Below are 19,830 nucleotides of genomic sequence, written 5' to 3'. Positions count from 1 at the left end.
AGGGGAGAGGAGAGGGGAGAGGAGAAGAGAGGGGAGAGGAGAGGGGAGAGGAGAAGAGAGGGGAGAGGAGAGGAGTGGAGAAAAGAGGGGAGAGGAGAGGGGAGAGGAGAGGAGAGGGAAGAGGAGAGGAGAGGAGAAGAGAGGGGAGAGGAGAGGGGAGAGGAGAGGAGAAGAGAGGGGAGAGGAGAGGAGGTAAATGTACACTACTAGTGACGTACAAGAAGAACATGTATTTCTTTAACAGTAACTTAGTTTCTTCAACAGCCACGTCTACAACTTAGTCTATTCAACTGTTTCTGAACATTCATTACGTTCTGATAAACTATTTTCTTTAAGCTAATCCATAAAAAAACAATGCTCTAGAATATGTAGGCTACTCCATAAAGATCTATGTTCTAGAATATGTAAGCTTTTCTATTAAGACCAGTGGATATTCAGACGACAGCATTCAGCTAAGTGTGAGTTATTTACAGATAATTTACTGTTTAAAAAGTGTTGTGCCTTAACAAAGTAACAATCAATCATATACTTGTCAATGCAACAATCATTTTAACCATTCTACATAAAGTTGATAGAGACTCTACTTCATAATGTTGATAGACTACTGTACTTCATAATGTTGATATACAGAATCTACTGTACTGTATAATGTTGATATAGGGACTTAACTGTACTGCACAATGTTGATATACTCTTATTATATTACATAATGTTGTTCTAATATAAAGACTCTCATGTGCTTCATCATGTTAATATAGAGACTGCTATACTACATCATGTTGACATGTAGAGACTTTACTATACTTCATCATGCTGATATAGAGATGTATCAATCCAGTCATACATCAGTGTAAACATTCTCATTGACGAATGTGATAAGTTTGGCAGTGTATTTAGGAAGGTATTTTTATTTATTATACACATTGACGTGTACAGTTCACATAAAGCAACCATAAGCTCACCACAAACTGTAAGCGTAAAGACTATTGAGACAGGAGGCTGATTATAAACACTGATTAAAGAGGAAGAAAATGTTGCTGTCCACATCTGATTTTATCTGTGTCTATCTGATCTGTCATCTAATTATTCCAACATCAACCTCACCATCCTTGCCCTGACCGACCTCCTGAATTAATACTACTAGTCCTAACCCAACACTGAGAGAAAAAACTACTTCACAAAGAAACCGGTTTCAATTTAGTTTAATTTTTGGCAAAAGAAAAATACTGTACATTTGGGAGTCAACAATCCACATTTCACTGTTCAGCATGATGAGTTATATAAATAATAGTTAAACATAGCATCATTCATAGAATATGACGATAAGACTTGAACGATATTCTCTCTTGTACAATGTGTTTGTGAGACAGAGCTGCTGTGTGTGTTCAAGTGTGTGTGTGTGCCACAGACAGACAGAGATAAGATTAAGAAAGAGGATCAGTCGGAGTAGTAAATGCACTTATTTTGTTACAATAACAAACAAATATGGAGAGAAGTGTGTTAAGGTGTGTGTTGATGTATGTATGTGTGTCGTAACGTCCGCACAGCTTTCAAGCACCATGGACAGCGACACCAGCCGCCTCACGGATAGATCGTGGGTTGGAGTCCTTAGACAATTTCCCGCGGCACGCTCCCGTGGATGGGCAGCACGGCTGCTCCCCATCAGGTAACGCCATCAGGTAACTCCATCAGGTAACGCCATCAGGTAACGCCATCAGGTAGCGCCATCAGGTAACGCCATCAGGTAACGCCATCAGGTAACGCCATCAGGTAGCGCCATCAGGTAGCGCCATCAGGTAGCGCCATCAGGTAACGCCATCAGGTAACGCCATCAGGTAGCACCATCAGGTAACGCCATCAGGTAACGCCATCAGGTAACGCCATCAGGTAGCGCCATCAGGTAACGCCATCAGGTAACGCCATCAGGTAACGCCATCAGGTAGCGCCATCAGGTAACGCCATCAGGTAACGCCATCAGGTAACGCCATCAGGTAGCGCCATCAGGTAGCGCCATCAGGTTACGCCATCAGGTAGCGCCATCAGGTAACGCCATCAGGTAACGCCATCAGGTAGCGCCATCAGGTAACGCCATCAGGTAACGCCATCAGGTAGCGCCATCAGGTAGCGCCATCAGGTAACGCCATCAGGTAGCGCCATCAGGTAGCGCCATCAGGTAACGCCATCAGGTAGCGCCATCAGGTAGCGCCATCAGGTAACGCCACGCCATGCTTACAAGCTGAGCCGGCCGGGCTCACAGGGAGAGAGCGAACGGTGATGCAGAGCGAGGGAGAGCTGGTCTCCGGGAGACGTGTTAGATATGTGTTTCTTCTTCTTGTTCTTTGGGCACCACGTACAGACCTACGAGGCTAAACGGGCGCGGCGAAGCAGCTCCCGGAGGAGAGGGCGAAACGGAGCAACGTCCTCCAACTTTTGTGTTGATTCGGTTGTGAATGAAACGCACAAACGTGGTCACTTGACCTTTCTGGTCACAGACTCTGACATTGTATGTGTCTCAGCCCTCTGTCGTATATGCTAGTGTGTGTGTGTGTGTGTTGTGAAGATGGGGGATGTTGTGGGGTGTGTGTGTGTGTCTGTGTTTATAAATCTATGTGCTAGTGTGTGTGTGTGTGTGTGGTCTATCGGTGCTGTAGGTAGAGCTGCAGCAGGCTGGGGAGGGGCAGCTGAGGGATGAGGTTGAGTTTGCGGCGTCCTAGTTGTTCTCTGATGCTGAGGCGACACAGCTGGCGCAAGGACCTGGGGGCCGCTGGAGGCAAGAGAGTTCTCGTCAGTTACAGTTGTGCTAAGCTAGCTAGCTTTAAACTACAGTACCTTGATTCTAAGCAAACTACCTTCAAATTTCCGTAATGCTAAGCTAGCTAGCTATCGTTAAACTGCAGTAGCGTCATGCTAAATATACTACCTTCAAACTGCAGTAGTGTTGTGCTAAGTTAACTACCTTCAAACTGCAGTAATGCTGCCTCTGCCAGTCCACTAGGGGGCGCTGTCTCCAACGGTCGTTTCTGCTCAGTGTTCCTGGCGTTGGCGTTGGCTCCAAACTCCAGCAGCAAGGAAACGAGCTCCTCGCTGTCTCCCTGAGCCGCCACATGGAGGGGCGTGTCCTCGTAACGACCCTTCTGGACGTCTGCACCTTGGGGGAAGAACGCCACAGATTCATCAACAACAACAATCAATAATTAGTTATCGGAAACAAATAGTTGTGCACAGTTTGTGCAAAGCATATTTTGACAGTGACAGCAGATTTTGTGACAGCAGATTTTAGAAGATTAAGCCTATAGAGGCACACAAAAGGCAGACAGACAGACAGACCGACAGATGGGCAGACGGACAGACAGACAGGCAGACGGACAGACGGACAGAGAGGCAGACAGACCGGCAGACGGACAGACAGACGGACGGACAGACAGACGGACGGACAGGCAGACGGACAGGCAGACAGACAGACAGGCAGACGGACAGTGAGGCAGACAGACCGGCAGACGGACAGACAGACGGACGGACAGACAGACGGACGGACAGGCAGACGGACAGGCAGACAGATGGACAGTCAGACAGACAGCGTACCTGCATCCAGCAGCAGCCTGATACAGACCAGGTGTTTAGAGAGGCTGGCCTGGTAGAGCGCAGTGCCCAGGTGAGGGATTATGTAATCCACATCTGCCTCCCAACGAACCAACGCCTCCAGACACGCACTCCGCCCTGCAACACGCCAACAACACGCTAGTCACACTCCACCACGCTATGTGCTCCAGACTAGTCCCAGTGGTCCCAGGGTGAGTACCTCTGCTGGAAGCCTCGTGGATGGGGGAGGGCTGGCAGGGGGATGCCTGGGCCTGGGCTCCATGCTCCAGGAGCACCTGGGTACAGCTGGCACTGCCAGCCGAGCAGGCGTTGAACAGAGGGGTCACACCATCTATGGTAGTGGCATTCACCTGGACACACACACACATATTAGTGTGTGGGTTGTTGTGTTTGTATGGGTTAAAGTGAGTGTGCGTTTGTGTGTATACATGTGTGTGTCCTACGTTAGCTCCTGCCTGTAGCAGCGCTCTAGTGCAGGCCACCCGGTCCGACAGACAGGCTTCATGCAGAGGAGTCACGTGGTCTATTGTGATGATGTTGGCGTGGTAACCCTGCCGAGAGAGAACACAATCATTCACATCTCCTGATTCAGAAGGACACTGTACTGAAGGACACTGACCAGCATTCATAATAGTACTGTGGGATGCTGACCTGGGAGAGCAGGGCTGTGAGGGTCTTACGCACATACACACTCACACACACACACAGCGTACCTGAGACAGCAGGGTCCTCAGGGCTAAAAGTCGTCCCTGACATGCTGCCTCGTGCAGGGGTGAGCGGTCTGCCCACGAACCTGTAAGGAGGGGGTGGGGGTAGGACAGACACGGAGATACATACTTAGAATACGTAAACAAAAGTGAGGTTTTTTTCCTGGGAGGAGGGGTTTAGTTTAATACGCTCTGTAAAGAAGAGGGGGGGATATATTCGATAAATGCATTATACATACAGATTCAATACAATAGTTGGCTAGGAAGCAAACATGTGCCCTGCTCTACAGGCTATCTGTAGCCTGTCCTACAGCAGCCTGCAGTAACAGTAGCCGCTACACGAGGGTGCTATTGACTACAATCACCGTAGCCTGCCACCCATTAAGACCACACTGCTCTGCTGTCATCTTTCAGCACCAGCAACCTCAAACATCCTCCAATTACAGTGTAGTATAGCGCAGTGTAGTGTAGCCAGTACTATAATGTCATACATGCAGTTATAGGGAGACAGTGGTAATGTAGTGCAATGTAGTATAGGGAGAGTCTATAGCGTAATGCAGAGAGAAGGAGAACTCCCTCAGTAAATCACTGGTCTATTTTTAGCTCCACCAGAACTGCCATCTGCCAAGCCTGGGAGGACAACAGCAGCACTCACCATAGGTTCAATCCCTGCTCTCCTGCTGCGGAACAACACACACACACACACACACACACACCATACCAGAATACTCCCCACATATACTCACACACATACACACACACCATACTAAACACAGTACTACACACATACTCACACATGTCTAATCCTCCCTGACACAGAACCTATCATAAATAGTGTGTGTGTACTTACCCATATCTCCATCTCCCCAGGGGACATCTAGCCACTGGTATGTATAAGACATGTCTTCTAGCCTGGTCTAGATGCACACTGATTGTAAACAGACCAGCTGAAGCATAGCAGCCATCTTAGGAAGGTCAAAATTATCTTTCAGTGATGGGAGCACACAGGCAGTCATCTTAGGAAGGCTGAACTTGTGTCATTGCTTGGTCCACACAGGCAGCCATCTTGAGAAGGGCAACAATACTCTCCTTCTCAAGATGGTTTCCAGGTGTTGCTTGTGAGCTCTGAGGAATGTCCAGGATGTATGCACTGGTGAGGACAGGCTGTGCCGGAAGAATAATATCTTATCCCAGCAAGAGTTAGTAGCTCTGGTAAAGAGTAGTCTAGTACAGAGTTAGTACCTTTAGTACATAGTTAGTCCCTAGTACAGGGTTAGTACCTCTAGTACAGTTATTACCTCTAGTACAGGGTTATTGCTTCAGTACAGTTAGAATCTCTGGTTATCTAGTTTGCTTATGAATATTTTAGGTGTGTTCTCAGCATGTGACTTCTGATTCCAGCCGTATTACGACCATAATCCTTTGCCAGAGAGAGGGAGGGAGGGATAAAGAGAGGGCTGTAGGCAGAGGCGTAGACAGATACCGAAGGAGAAAGTGATGTGGACTGAGACGCAGAAAGAGATTGACGTAGAGACAGCAAGAGGGAGAGACATAGAGAGAGAGGCATGGACCACCGATAGAAAGAAATATATGTGGAGATGCAGAGAGAGAGAGGTAGACAGAGAGAGAGAGAGAGAGAGAGAGAGAGAGAGAGAGAGAGAGAGAGAGAGAGAGAGAGAGAGAGAGAGAGAGAGAGAGAGACCAGCTAATCTACCATAACATAAATAAGCCCATGTGACATCTTATCTTTCTTGTTAATAACGTTATGTAACACTGTACGTGAGGAAACAGTACCATGATGTTCCTGCTCTGCTGCTTCAACATCAAGCAACTCCCCTGGTTCAAACACCAAACTGATCTTTATAATTCTGAACACATGACAGGACTAACCTGTTATAGACTAAACACACCAACCTGCTCTGTACTGAACACCATCTTACTCTGTACTGAACACCATCCTTTATACTCTGTCAGCTGCACTTGCACAAGCCAGAAGAACTAACCTAACTGCGTTACTGACCTTGGCTCGTGAGAATGCCCCATCGAGACTTTTTTTTTACGGTGAAATCCTCTGTGGTCTGTAAAGGCCGCTTCCTCGGCGCCTTGACAGACGGTTCGGTCTCCGTTGCTGGAACTTCGGGCATGTTTGTTTCCGTTATCCGTTCTTGCTGCAGTAGGGAGCACGAGACTGGACTATTCTGCTCTCTGATTGGCCGTTGGTTTGTTGTTGTTCTTCACTCGTTCGCACGATCACATGCGAGCCACTGGCAGCGAGGCAGTTCGTGGGGGGTTGGAACGCGCGGGTAATGGCACTGAGTTATTTATATGCAGTGTTTTATTGCTGGGCTCAGCTCAGCACAAAGCTTGTGCTTGGGGCAACGGTTAGCGGGAGTCACGTGCGTGCTCTGTCCCGGTGATATGTGATCTCTGGGGAGCAGGCATCTGATCTTGGAGCTTATGAGACGTACAGGTCTTATTACGGGATATCCAGTTCTTATTATGGGATATCCAGGTCTTATTATAGGATATTCGGGTCTTATTATGGCATATCCAGGTCTTACTATGGGATATAAATGTATTATTATGGGATATCCAAGTCTTATTATGGGACACCTCAGGTGCGTATGTGAGACCCGAGGTGTTCCTATAGGATCCGGGTCTTAAGGGATATCCAGATGTTACTACGGGACATAACTGTCAAGCAAGGGAATATAAAGGTCCTGTGAGGAGAATGGTAAAGTTGCTATTATGGGATATCCAGTAATCTCGGTATCTCCAGCATCAGTGTCAACAAAACATAATTCACCACAGACGCACGCTGCTGAATGTGTGTGTGTACAGTGTGTGTGTGGGGGGGGCTTAATTACATAATAGAATATACACTCAAGTACTACCATAAACCGTTATATAAATATAACCATATAAATCAATGTATGACAAAGGATAAAAGGTTAGTTCTGACTATGAGTTTAGGTTTTGGGTTTCGAGTCCTACACGACATGAACACAATGCAACGCTAAGATTATAACACACGAGGGCAGCGGAGTGCTCTTCGTCGCATTATGTTGCTGCTGTATGCAGCGAAGAATACAGCTTCCTTGTGTTCAACACTTCCTGCTTTGATACAGATGAGCGTACCCGTTATACTTTTACCTTAATATATGAATGTGGACTCTCAGCGGAGTGTAGTAATATGAATACTGTACTTTCGAGGGCGAATTCCCTCTTTGCCTTTTCCCTAAGCGTAATGGCTGCGCTCACGTTCGGCTGTTTCGTCACAACTGCGTTTAAAGACCGTAGCGTGCCAGTGGACATCCATGTATCCCGAGTTATGCTGTGAGTGTTATTATCGCGATGAATGTGCCTGACCCGACTATACTTCAGCTATGTCAAAGAGCGTCGCATTTTTAGGAAGGACGCAATTTGAACCCAGGAACTTGATTACAGAACACTGTGAAAGATGCTGCAGTCTCAACTTAGCTTGCGCTAGCTAGCAATTATGCTAACGTTGAGCATCATCAATGGCTTGAAAGCAGGAATCAACATATTTGCACATAGCACGCTAGCCACATTGACACACAGCCAAAAGAACAGAATGGGATTGAATAGATTGAAAAAGATACGTTTAACCACCTTTACTAGACAGCAAGTAAGCACACTGTAACTCAGCAGTTCTCTCTCTAAACTGTATTAACCAATGGCTGAGAAGCACGTCAGTAAGGGCGCTTTGTTTTGACGTTGCTTTGAGCTGCCATATGGACCGTACAAAACCACGGAGCAGAACATTTCCATTGAATATCCCTAGCATTGAAACGAAGAACATAACATTTTATACAGAACCATGGAGAACTTCCATTTTGTATGCATGTTCCGTTTAAAACTATTGGAGTACTGTTTAGTCCTGAGGACCTCTTTCATTAACCTTAATGTCCATCTCTCCATTCTTCCCCCCTCCAGTAAAAGTGTGGACGACTTTACAGGGCCGAGAGAGAGGAGTGACCTAGGCTTCATCACGTTTGATCTCTCAGCTGATATCCTTACCCACTATTACAGTCACATGGCACATATATGTGTGTGTGTGTGTGTGTGTGTGTGTGTGGGAGAGAATGCATGCCTGGTGTGTGTGTGCGCGCGCCTGGTGTGTGTGTGTAGGTGTATGTAAAACAGACCCCCCCCAGTGTGTGTGTGTACCTTAACTTCCTATACATCTGAGGCCCATATTCGACTGGAACGTGAAGCAACTCTTCCTGTATCTGTCTGCAGAGTATGCCACCAGGACCAATGTAAACACACACACACGCATGCAGTCACACTCACCCACCTTGTTTACATGTATACACACATACCTACTACTTCTAAGGCATCCTGCCCACACCTAAGTCCTGTACACTCATCCCTACCACCCCTCCTCCCCAGGCTCTGAACCAGGTGGTTCTGTGGGATAAGATCGTCCTAAGAGGAGAGAGCACCAAGCTCAACCTCAGAGAAACCAAGTCTAAATACTTCTTTTTTGACGATGGAAACGGCCTCAGGTGAGCCGTCTTTCATTTCTTTACAGTAACCGTCTCAGGTACACTAGATGTCATATCTCCCTGGTAATGGCATCATGGTACAATAGCTTTCATGTCTCCATGGTAACTGTGTCTTGTCTGTTTGTTCTCTGAGCAGAGCCAATAAGAACATCACCCTAACCCTGTCATGGAACGTTGTCCCCAACGCTGGGATGCTGCCCCTTGTGGAGGGATCTGGACACATCTCTCTGCCCTTCCCTGACACATACGAGACCACCAAGAGCTACTAACAAACACCTACCTGCCCTCTGACTGCCCCCACCTACGTCCTACCTTTGCCTCCATCTGCCCACTACCTCCCCCTCCCCCCTCTCCATACCTGCCTGACCTCCCAACCCTTGCCTACCACCCTATTGCCCTCTACAAGTCTCCTCCATGTCCTCCAACCACCATCCTACCTGTATCGATCCTCATAACTTTGTCTGTAAATGTTGTTAACTCTTCTGGTATGATTTGTAATAAAAAAACAGGTTTGGGACCTGCTGGTTCAGTTTGTGTTCATGTTGAAACTTGGTGTAGTGCAGTAACTTCCTTAGTGTGGGTATGAGAGGTTCACTTCATGATAATATTAATAATAATGTTGTCAAACACTACTGTGTTGCATGAAGTGTACTGGCCTGTTTGTAGTCTGTTCCACGACGAATGGAAACGTGGTCATTTTCTTTTTGCTGGCTGTTAAAACCGCCCTTTAAGTACTGCTGACTTCAAATGTGTGGTTTTGAATGAACCGATCCCCATAGATAAAAAAAGAAAAAAACATAGATCACGTGTACACTGAAGCTGTCTGCTGATGTTTACGGAAGCTTACGTCTACGTCTCTAAGTTCTGCCGGCTCCCGAAGATGTTCTTATGTGGCTGCTTTCTGTAATTTTGCAAGTAAACCCACCGCCAAACAAAACATTTGGCCTGGTATTAATCTGGAGCACATTCTTGTATTGGGTGATTGCTAATAGACCGGTTCTTAGATATTTTCCGGCATGTTAATAAAGGTTTGCAGCATTTTGCTTTTGGCAACTTTATGTGGCGAGACAGCGGAATGTATTCAGGATGCAAGTCCTGTATTACAACAAGGTAGGCTACGGTCGTCCCTGGCTTTGTTTTAACCTTTCTATAGCTAACCGTAAAACTACAAGCTAACTTACAGCTGGTTTATCATCCATAACGTTCTTCCAGGTACGGTAGAGTCCACTAGCTGGAATCTACAGGTCCAACTTATGACGAATTCTTCAAATTCCACCGAGTTGGCGTATGGTTTCATATCATGTGGAGTGGCCGTGTTTTTTTACGGAAGTAACTTTGTCCCGGTGAAGAAAATCAACACCGGAGACGGTAAGATTTTTTTATTTAAAGTTTTTACAGCGATAGAGTGAACGATCTCTGCAGGCTACTTATTGTGTGGGTGTGTGTCAGGCCTGTTTTTCCAGTGGGTGTTGTGTGCAGCGATCTGGAGTGTGTCTCTGGTGGTGAACATCATCCTGGGATCACCTGACTTCTGGCCCCTAGCTATGGTTGGAGGAGCCGTCTGGGCTACAGGTACTGTACATACACACGAGATGGCAAAAGTACACACATCCTTCACTCAAGTAGAAGTACAGATACTCATGTTTAAAAAGACTGGTAAAAGTTCTGACTACAATTTTTCACTCAAGTTAAAGTAAAGAAGTATTGGGCTCTGACATATACTTAAGTAAAAAGTAGCCATTACTACTACCTGTTGGACCTCACATCATATTAATACATACGCACACTCTGTGAAAGGAGAGGAGAGAGGAGGAGAGCCTAAGTAGATTAAAGCAGAATACAATACAAACTTACAAACACACACACAATCTATTTCCTGTAATGTAAACTGTGTGTGTGTCCAGGTAACATCACTGTAGTACCCATAGTGAAGACAATAGGCCTGGGCATGGGGCTCCTGATCTGGGCCTCATTCAACCTCCTGATAGGCTGGGCCAGCTCCAGGTACGTTCCTACTCACACACACCACACACTCTCTGTTTCCCATGCTGTAACTGTGTGGGTGATGTGTGTCTGTGTGTGTACAGGTTTGGATGGTTTGGTATAGATCCAGAGGAGGTGGCCAAACCAACACTCAACTACTACGGAGCTGCACTCTGTCTACTCAGGTAGTCCAGTGTGTGGTTGTATTTGTCTGATTGTATTTGTCTGTGTCTGATTGTATTGGTCTGTGTGTGATTGTATTGGTCTGTGTGTGATTGTATTGGTCTGTGTGTGATTGTATTGGTCTGTGTGCTTGTGTGTGAGCCTCAGTGTGTATATTCAGTGGTGTAATTCCTCACCTGTGTGTGTGTGTTGTCTTCCCTCAGTGCGCTGACCTTCTTCTTCGTGAAGAGTGATGTGAACAGACAACCCTCCAGTCCAGAGGAGGCGCCCCTGCTGGTGGACAGCGTGAGTCAGTCATCCACACCTCTCTGTGTAGATCTGTCATGAATCCACCTTTTATTGACTGTGTGTGTGTGTGTGTGTGCAGTGTGTGAACTCGGACGGCGGCTCCATGTCGGATGAGTCGTGGGTGGACAGACTGGCCCCTCGGAAAAAACGCCTGGTGTACGTACCGCTCTCTCCTTCGATCACAACAGGGTGTCGATCCATCCCTCCTCCCCCTTAGTAACATCTCTCCTCCCCCTCCCCCTTCTCTCCCTCTCCTTTTCACTCCCCTCCAGGGGGTCCTTTCTGGCAGTTGTAGCAGGTCTTCTCTACGGGTCCTCCTTCATTCCGGTTCTCTACATAAAGAACCATGCTGACAAGCCACACAGTCCCTTCGCTGGTGCCAGCCAGTTTGGTAACTACATTATCCATCAACCACCTCTCCATGAACTACAGTGCTACATTAACCATTCTACCACCTTTCAATGAACTGCAACACTACATTACCCAACAGCCCCCTCTCTGTGTGTGTGCAGACCTGGACTATGTGTTTGCCCAGTTCAGTGGGATCTTCCTGACCAGCACTGTCTACTTCCTGATCTACTGTGCTGTCATGAAGAACAAACCTAAGGTCTACCCTGGAGCTGTGCTGCCTGGTGAGACACACACACACATACACACACACACACACTCTCATATACATACACACACACACAAAAAGACCAACACCTGTCATACACACACGCATACCAAGGTCTAAGGTGTGTTTGTCCATAGGCTTCGTGTCAGGTGTAATGTGGGGAGTGGCCACATGCTGTTGGTTTCTGGCAAACACCTACCTGAGTGCTGTGGTCAGCTTCCCCATCATCACCACGGTAACTACTGTAGCTTCCCAACATCACCATGGTAACAACTGTAGCTTCCCCACATGACCACGGTAACTGGTAATGTGTGATGCACTTGCGTGTTTCAGGGTCCTGGTCTAATTGCTGCATTGTGGGGAGTCTTGGTCTTTAAGGAAGTGAAGGTGAAGCCCTCTCCCTTCTTCTGTTATCCTCTTCTTCTGTCCTCTCATCCTCCTCTCCTTTGTTCTCTTATCCATCCTTGGCTTCCATCTCTTATCCTCCTCTCCTTCCCTCTCATCCTCCTCTCCTTCCCTCTTTCACCCTCCTCTCCTTCCCTCTCTTATCCTCCTCACCTTCCCTCTCTTATCCCCCTCTACTTCCCTCTCTCACCCTCCTCTCCTTCCCTCTCTTATCCTCCTCACCTTCCCTCTCTTATCCCCCTCTCCTTCCATCTCTTATCCCCCTCTACTTCCCTCTCTCATCCTCCTCTCTTTCACTGTCTTTTCATTTTTTGTTTGCACCTCTCCCATCCTCACTTTTCTCCCCTCCTCTCCAGGGCTGCTGTAACTTCATGGTTCTGGGAGCAGCCTTCTCGCTGGTCTTGGCAGGAGCCCTGCTGACGGCGTTCTCCAAGGGGTAGCGCCATGTCCGACCACCAGGGGGTGCAGAAGAGCGGGGAATCCTTGCTTATCCGAATCACTGTTTATCTGAATGACTGTTTATCTCACTGTAGCAGCTCCTCTGCAGGGATGTGGGACACTGGGGGCATTTGATACTGAATGACTATAAGGGACCATAATGAATCACAGAGGGACTATAATGGATCACTGAGGGCCTGTTTATCTGGGGGTTTCTTAAGAGAGAATGCATTAAACTGTGGATCTTTGTGTTTGAGAGGCAGTCTGTGTGTGTGTGTGTGTGTGTGTGTGTGTGTGTGTGTGTGTGTGTGTGTGTGTTTTTATTTGTGAGAGAGTGCGTGTTTATGTTCTGAGAGGGTACGTTTGAGAGTGTGTGCATGTCACACTGTGTGTGTGTGTGGTGTTAACGTGAGACACAGGAGTACTGCAGCGGTTTTGAGTGTGGAAATAAATCAACCTGTTTAATACTACCTGGTCAGCTGTGTCTGAGTGGTGTGGGGCAGATGAACTCTGACCTAGCTATCACAGCTGGTCACACAGTGTTGCATTCTGGGGCAGTTGCTATGGTTGCCTTTTCTCTGGACAGAGACAGTAGTCCATCAGTCTCCCACCAAGACCTTGTTCAAATACTCTAATGCTGCCTTTCTTCCTGTGTGTGTGTATGTGTGTGTTGACACAGATCCTTAGGCAGTGTTGATACCCAGCATTATGAGCAGGCTCTTTGATTCTGTGGTGGCACGCACCAGCATCCCCAGAACAACACACACAAACACACACACACAGCAGTGCCTGTGAGAGGATAAAGAGAGGGCTGTCCAGGCCGGGTCAAGGGTGGGGGCATGGCGACTGTGTGTGTCTGTGTTTTTACCAATGGAACCCAGCCTTGCCCTGAGAGAAATGGCAAGACCTTGCTCGACACCTGGCAATCCTAGAAACAATTTGGGGGGACACAGATACTATAAACAGACACACCCCTGAAGATGGAAATACAGCGGTGAGAGTGTGTGTGTGTTGGAGGGGTGCTTCACTGAAAGTGTGTGTTTGTTTACAGTATGGGAAACAGACCACGCGGTGTATTTCCCTTGCCCTCCCCCTGATCTCTCTCACACACACACACACACACACATACACACACGCAACAGCAGTGTGCAGCCTCAGCCGCAGCCAGTCTCAGTCGGTCATCTGACAGTCTTGTGCTCCAGGATGTGTGTAGAGAGGGGGGGCAGGCTGGGGCAGTAGCCCGCTGAGGGGCCCTGAGACTGGGACACAAACCCTGGCAGCAGCCCCTGGCCTGGACCATCATGGAGACCAGCATGGAGAGCAGGTAGACTGTATTTCTGTCTGCTGATTCCATGTTTACTGGAATATTCCTGCTTTCAACCATCCTCCCTTCTATTTTCCTAACCTCTCTTCCTCTCCCCCTTTCCCCCCCTCACCGCTTCTTGTCTAATCTTCCTCTCCGTCTATCCTCCTCTCTCCCCTCCCATCTCCTCTCTCCTCTTGTCTTTCCTCACCTGTCTTCTCTCCTCCTCTCCTCCTCCTGTCCTCTCACTCTCCTCTCCTCCTGTCCTCTCGCTCTCCTCTCCTCTTGTCCTCTTATCTCCTCCTCTCCTCCAGCTGGGTATCGGGGGATTTGGATCTGAGTCAGATCAGGCTGCTGCTGTTTCAGGACTGTGAGCGTCGAGGCAGACAGGTCCTGTTCGACTCCTCCACCATCAAGAAACAGGTGAGTGTGTGTTTGTGCATCTGTGCATGTGTGTGTGCATTACTAAAGCCTTTGTCACATGTTGTAATCCTGTGGTCTCATGATGCTGCAGCATAAAGAGGCCAAAGCAGGTCAGAGTTTAAAACTGTGTGTGTGTGTGTGTGTGTGTGGAGGCTGGTGGAGAGGAAGCAGAGTCTCCCACACGTTGCCAGAAGAGTCCTGGAATAAGCACCCAGAGTCACAAACAAAGAGAGCCCTCACCCAGTTACCAGGTACACACAAACACGCACACATTTGAAAAGATCCACACAGCTTTGAGAAACGGTGATAGCACTGTGTGTGTGTGTGTGTGTGTTCTAGTACACCCGACCATCGTCAGATGTCAACATGTTTGGGGAGATGATGTTTGGATCAGTTGCCATGAGTTACAAGGGCTCTACGCTCAAGATCCATCACATAAGGTGAGAAACAGTTGCTCCTGTTACCATGGTGAGTTGTGTGGTGACATCACTGTCTGTCCCAACAGATCTCCTCCTCAGCTGATGGTCAGTAAAGTTTTCTCTGCTCGAGTTGGCAGCTCCATGGGAAGCACAAACACGTAAGAAAAATATATCTGTCAATCATTTTGATCAGTTACTAATATAAATGTATCTGTCAATCATTTTGATCAGTTACTAATATAAATGTATCTGTCAATCATTTTGTTCAGTTACTAATATAAATGTATCTCTCAAACATTTTTATCAGTTACTAATATAAATGTATCTCTTCTGACAGTGTGTGTGTGGAGGTGTGTGTGTGGGGGGGGGGGGGCGCATATCTTCTAAAAGTGTATGTCCTCAAATAGTGTATGTGTCTGGGTATGTGTGTGTCTTCCAACAGTGTGAATGTCCAGGTGTGTGTGAGTGTCTTTTAACAGTGTGTGTGTGTGTGTGTGTGTGTGTCTAGGTTACATGATAGTTTTGAATTTGCCTCCCAAGACTGTCCTGGCCACAGCATCAGCAGCAGTGGTAGTATAGGTACTGTATGGACCACAGGCACACACAGACACACACAATGGCAGTGCAATAACAGATTTGGCCACACAGGATTTTTGCTTGTGATACTGCATGTAGTATAATAGAGGGTATGGTATAAGGTATAAAATGTGAGTGTGTGTGTGTGTGCCAGCCCACAGCACTCCAGTGGACATGCCTGGACGAGTGTTCTGTGAAGATGGAGACAGTGGCATAGCTCGCTCAGGTACCCCCTCCTACACTGTTGTCATGGTTATTGTCACCATAGTTACAGCGAAGTGCACCTTTGTCACAGTCACCCATAATGAACCCCTTAACCTTAAACCTTTCTTGACTCTCAGCATCACTGGCCACACCCTTGGCCTCGCCAGGCTCCACCCCTTCCTCCAGCTCATCCTATCAGAGACGCCTACAACGCAGCTTCAACACCAGCCTGGAGTACCATACTCCTCGGTAACGGAATGCTTTCTGTTGTCACACAGCAGTGCAGAGGCTGCAGTACGATGTCGTTTGTTGTAGTGTAGTTCACAACGTACTTTGTGGCATTACGGTTCACAATGTAGTTTGTTGCAGTGTTGTTCTCAGTTTAGTTTGTTGCAGTGTAGTTCACTGTGTAGTTTGTTGCACTGTAATTTACAGAGTGGTGTGTTGCACTGTAATTTACAGTGTTGTTGAGGTGTTGTTCACAGTGTGGTTAATACTGTACGTGCAGCTGGAGAAAGGGCACTGGTTGACCTATCCCCTGTGTACCAGGAGCAGTGAGGAGAGGTTCAGCCAATCAGACGAGAGCTGCAGCTCTGGTCCTGTCATGGCACGGAGGAGGAAGATTGCTCTGAGCATCATCATCACTCTGCCAGAAGACACGCAGTCCTCGCCGACTGGAACACAGGACGACACACACTCCTTCATCGACTTCTTCTTCTCCCACTTCCCCCTCATTGAGGCTCACCTGAACAAACTCAAGATGGCAGTTGAGAGGGTGTGTAACACTGTGGTTGTGTGTGTTTAAATTTGCTGTTCAATATACACGCTGCGTGTTAGATGTGTGCTTTGTGCTCTCTTCTGTTTTCTACTCTGCTTATATGTATGTTTGTTTGTGTGTGTCCAGGCCATGTTGCTGTGTCGCCAAGTGAATGATTCGACCCAGAGGCAGCAGCTGTACGTCAGCCGGGTCATGGACGCGCTGGCAGAGTTCAGGTCAGAGGGCATCGTCATGGTAATCACAGGTTCTGATGGTCTGCAGGGTCAGATGTTACAGCAATAGATTCAGAGCATTAATGTGTGTGTGTGTGTGTGTGTGTGTGTGTGTGTGTGTGTGTGTGTGTGTGTGTGTGTGTGTGTGTGTGTGTGTGTGTGTGTGTGTGTGTAGGACAGCACTCTGGAACCTCTTCATGGCCCCGAGAATCTTGGAGCCAGTGTGGTTGACCATGGTATCCCAGAATGCTGAGCGAGACCGTCTTTGTCAGCGCTTTCTGCAGGAGCTGAGTGCACTGATGGACACCCGGAGCAAGTGAGACTATGCTATGCTATGCTATTGTATATAAGGCTGGTAAGATTAGCCCTTAACTATGTACCATATCACTGTAGTACTGCTATGGCCTGTATTACTGTTGAAGTATAATAATATAGTATTATTGTGGACTATAATACATAATAACCAAAGTTATTTAATACCACATTGTCTAATAACACACCATAACAACAATATATAAATTTGTTCTGTTATGTTCTAATTACACACTGTTGCAAAAGCATGAGCCTAGCATGAGCCTATGTCACAACTTGTGTGTGTGTGATTGTGTGTTTATGTGTTTGTCAGTTTCCTCTCGTCTCTCCTCACGGCCGTACTGACTCATCACCTGGCTTGGGTCCCAACGGTAACCCCCAGCAACCAGCCACCAATCACAGGCCTTTGTGAGAAACACACCAGCCAATCAGTGCACATGCTGGGCAAGTCCCACCCCTACAACCCCCTGTGGGCTCAGCTTGGTGAGATTTCATCCTTAAACTCTGACCCCCCCCCGAACTACACCTAAACCTTGTGTGTGTACATGTGTGTGTGTGTACCGGAGGTGACCTGTTCAAAAGAGAGGGCAGTCCTAACAGTGTGTGTGTGTGTGTGTGTGTTCAGGTGACCTGTATGGAGCTCTGGGCAGTCCCCTGCGTGTGTGTCGGACGGTGGTCTTAGGCAGGAGGAGGGATCAGGTCCAGCGCCTCCTCTACGTCCTCTCCTACTTCATACGTTGCTCTCCCCTGGAGGAACACACTCCTACGCACACTCCTCAACCCCACCCCTCACCTCACGTACCCCCCCCACACACAGACACTCCTCACGCACAACCCTCACCTCACACACACCCCACGGATACTCCTCAAACCCACCCCTCACACATCCTTCACACGCAACCACACCCTGCTCACACACACCCCTTACACACTCCTCAAACACACACCTCACACACAAACTCTCCTCATACACACCCATCACACACACAGGAGAGGGTAGACAGGGGTAGGGGGGATTTGCCCACCTGGGAGTTGGAGAGTATGGGTCTGGAAGGAGGAGGAGTAGGCGGAGGAGAGGGGGAGGAGGGAGACAGAATAAGGGTTGGAGAGGATGGGGGAGGAGGAGCAGAGGGAAGAGCCAAAGGAAGAGGGGAAGACGAGGGAGGAGAAGTTGTCAGAAAGGGGGAAGGAGAGGAGGTGGGGGAGGATCAATCCAGTGAGGATGACAACATCGGCTGTTTGTTCTCAAGACAACCGAACACAGCACCAGAGCTGGAGCTGCCCTTGCCCAGGTAACAGTAACAGCTGCATTCACACAAGAAAACACAATGTGTGTGTTGCCTTCTTACACACCTGTGTGTGTGTATTAGGTTTGAGGCGGTGCATGGGGTGTGTGTGAGTGACCTGGGTCGTTCGTTGCTTGGAGAGTTCAGCCCTGACTACCTGGCAGACTTTGCTCTCCATGGCACCATGGCTCACCAGCACCTGCTGCAAAGCATCATGGGAGATTTGGAGCATGCCGTCTTGGTGAGTGACATCATCACTTGGCCCCACCTCCCAACTTCTGTTTTTTCTTTCAATCTTCTCCTTCCCTCTTCTCACTCTGTAGAATGTCAGTGTTACCGGTGTTTGAATGGAAGCTTAAAACAGTGTTTAACAGGTTTATAACAGGTCTGTTGTTGTGTTTAGTACCCCGTGCTTGACGAACCCATGGCTGAGGCGGTGTGTGTGCTGGCGGACGTGGAGCGTGTGTGTGTCCAGGTGGCCAGCAGTCAGAGGAGGGGCCTGGGGCCCGAGGTGGCCCCCTCCTCTCTAGTCTCCACCCTGCTGCTCTCCACCACACACCTGTTCAAGCTGGGGCTGGGGCCACAATATGTAAGAACACACATCTGTAAACGCTAAGACTGGGGCCACCAAGGCAATGTAAGCACACGCTAGTGTAGTCGTACAAGCTGTGCACACACACACAGTGTTTAATGTGTGTGTGTGTTCTGCAGTGTGTGAGACACCTGGAGGACTGTCTCCAGGAGCTGTACCTGAGAAGCAGACTGCTGGCAGTCTACCTGAGAGATCACACCCGCTGCAGTACCAAAGACCTGGCCACACACTTGGGGTAGGCACACACACTCACACACACACACACACACTCACTGCAGTACCAAAGGCCTGGCTATAACCGTGGGGTAGGCACACACACTCACTGCAGTACCAAAGGCCTGGCTATAACCGTGGGGTAGGCACACACACTCACTGCAGTACCAAAGGCCTGGCTATAACCGTGGGGTAGGCACACACACTCACTGCAGTACCAAAGGCCTGGCTATAACCGTGGGGTAGGCACACACACACACGCACACACACTGCAGTACAAATAATGAATACAGAGGATGTATAAATGATGGATTTTGTGTGTTCTCGCAGGATTGAGTGTGAGGACGTTGCTCTGCTAGCTGCTGTGGCCGGAACACACACTCCCTGTGTGGCTCAGGCCTTCCTGTAGAGCAGGAGGGCCCTCTCCCTGTGAGACCCAGGCCTTCATGTAGAGGAGAAGAAGAGGAGAAAGAGGAGTGCACTCCCCATGTGTGGTCCAGGCTCTACTATGGAGGAGGAAGAGAAGAGATCGAAGAAGAAGAGAGGAAAAGAAGAGGATGTTCTGCAGTACTGCATGTCTAGTGCAGCTCCAACTCTGAGACTGACGTTCTGTTACAGACTGGGGGGAGAAGCTATCAACTGCAGGCATGGTGTGTGTGTGTGTGTGTGTGTGTGTGTGTGTGTATGTATATGTGAGAGACAGTGTGCGTGACAGAGAGATTGTGTGTGTATGTGACAGAGAGACATTAAAGCGAATTGG

The 19,830-nt window shown here is 48.1% G+C and overlaps 4 protein-coding genes across 4 annotated transcripts; 3 read left to right on the top strand and 1 right to left on the bottom strand.

Moving 5' to 3' along the window:
• Positions 1 to 1,187: 1,187 nt before the first annotated feature.
• Positions 1,188 to 6,480, bottom strand: asb5b (ankyrin repeat and SOCS box containing 5b). The gene is made up of 7 exons (XM_067250307.1): positions 6,328 to 6,480; positions 4,314 to 4,393; positions 4,044 to 4,151; positions 3,800 to 3,950; positions 3,583 to 3,717; positions 2,957 to 3,148; positions 1,188 to 2,764 (listed from the first exon to the last, which is right to left on the bottom strand). Exons 1-7 carry the CDS (start codon positions 6,449 to 6,451, stop codon positions 2,637 to 2,639), a joined length of 918 nt encoding a protein of 305 aa, XP_067106408.1. The 5' UTR covers positions 6,452 to 6,480; the 3' UTR covers positions 1,188 to 2,636.
• Positions 6,481 to 7,404: 924 nt separating this feature from the next.
• Positions 7,405 to 9,368, top strand: spcs3 (signal peptidase complex subunit 3). Its single transcript, XM_067250308.1, has 5 exons — positions 7,405 to 7,643; positions 8,265 to 8,340; positions 8,516 to 8,590; positions 8,724 to 8,839; positions 8,976 to 9,368. Exons 1-5 carry the CDS (start codon positions 7,501 to 7,503, stop codon positions 9,106 to 9,108), a joined length of 543 nt encoding a protein of 180 aa, XP_067106409.1. The 5' UTR covers positions 7,405 to 7,500; the 3' UTR covers positions 9,109 to 9,368.
• A 344-nt stretch (positions 9,369 to 9,712) lies between these two features.
• On the top strand, positions 9,713 to 13,203 carry tmem144a (transmembrane protein 144a). The gene is made up of 12 exons (XM_067250306.1): positions 9,713 to 9,949; positions 10,052 to 10,207; positions 10,289 to 10,411; positions 10,744 to 10,843; positions 10,927 to 11,007; positions 11,209 to 11,290; positions 11,373 to 11,449; positions 11,566 to 11,684; positions 11,806 to 11,925; positions 12,047 to 12,144; positions 12,243 to 12,296; positions 12,671 to 13,203. The coding sequence occupies exons 1-12, from the start codon at positions 9,856 to 9,858 to the stop codon at positions 12,752 to 12,754; spliced, it is 1,188 nt and encodes a 395-aa protein (XP_067106407.1). The 5' UTR covers positions 9,713 to 9,855; the 3' UTR covers positions 12,755 to 13,203.
• Positions 13,204 to 14,053: 850 nt separating this feature from the next.
• Positions 14,054 to 19,826, top strand: LOC136956431 (folliculin-interacting protein 2-like). Its single transcript, XM_067250326.1, is given in 17 exon segments — positions 14,054 to 14,076; positions 14,370 to 14,478; positions 14,631 to 14,729; positions 14,818 to 14,918; positions 14,984 to 15,055; positions 15,406 to 15,481; positions 15,573 to 15,699; positions 15,815 to 15,926; positions 16,227 to 16,452; positions 16,582 to 16,670; positions 16,843 to 16,983; positions 17,293 to 17,462; positions 17,605 to 17,746; positions 18,350 to 18,506; positions 18,669 to 18,854; positions 18,977 to 19,092; positions 19,401 to 19,826. Coding segments are annotated over 17 exon segments (2,025 nt in total). The 3' UTR covers positions 19,480 to 19,826.
• The last annotated feature ends 4 nt before the right edge of the window (positions 19,827 to 19,830 follow it).

This window comes from Osmerus mordax, chromosome 14, assembly GCF_038355195.1.
Source record: "Osmerus mordax isolate fOsmMor3 chromosome 14, fOsmMor3.pri, whole genome shotgun sequence".
Taxonomy (NCBI): domain Eukaryota; kingdom Metazoa; phylum Chordata; class Actinopteri; order Osmeriformes; family Osmeridae; genus Osmerus; species Osmerus mordax.
This window is presented reverse-complemented; position numbering and strand designations above follow the sequence as displayed.

What these genes read in the sequence shown, in the direction of transcription:
- asb5b (XM_067250307.1), bottom strand. Translation starts at nt 6,451, where the DNA reads ATGCCCGAAGTTCCAGCAACGGAGACCGAACCGTCTGTCAAGGCGCCG. An exon ending in TGAGGACCCTGCTGTCTCAG is followed by an intron (nt 4,152 to 4,313) that starts GTACGCTGTGTG and finishes CTCTCTCGGCAG; the next exon opens with GGTTACCACGCCAACATCAT. An exon ending in CAGGCTGCTGCTGGATGCAG is followed by an intron (nt 3,149 to 3,582) that starts GTACGCTGTCTG and finishes TCTTCCCCCAAG; the next exon opens with GTGCAGACGTCCAGAAGGGT.
- spcs3 (XM_067250308.1), top strand. Translation starts at nt 7,501, where the DNA reads ATGAATACTGTACTTTCGAGGGCGAATTCCCTCTTTGCCTTTTCCCTA. An exon ending in CATGTATCCCGAGTTATGCT is followed by an intron (nt 7,644 to 8,264) that starts GTGAGTGTTATT and finishes TCCCCCCTCCAG; the next exon opens with TAAAAGTGTGGACGACTTTA. An exon ending in CGTTTGATCTCTCAGCTGAT is followed by an intron (nt 8,341 to 8,515) that starts ATCCTTACCCAC and finishes CTTCCTATACAT; the next exon opens with CTGAGGCCCATATTCGACTG.
- tmem144a (XM_067250306.1), top strand. Translation starts at nt 9,856, where the DNA reads ATGTTAATAAAGGTTTGCAGCATTTTGCTTTTGGCAACTTTATGTGGC. An exon ending in AGGAGCCGTCTGGGCTACAG is followed by an intron (nt 10,412 to 10,743) that starts GTACTGTACATA and finishes GTGTGTGTCCAG; the next exon opens with GTAACATCACTGTAGTACCC. An exon ending in CGCTGGTGCCAGCCAGTTTG is followed by an intron (nt 11,685 to 11,805) that starts GTAACTACATTA and finishes GTGTGTGTGCAG; the next exon opens with ACCTGGACTATGTGTTTGCC.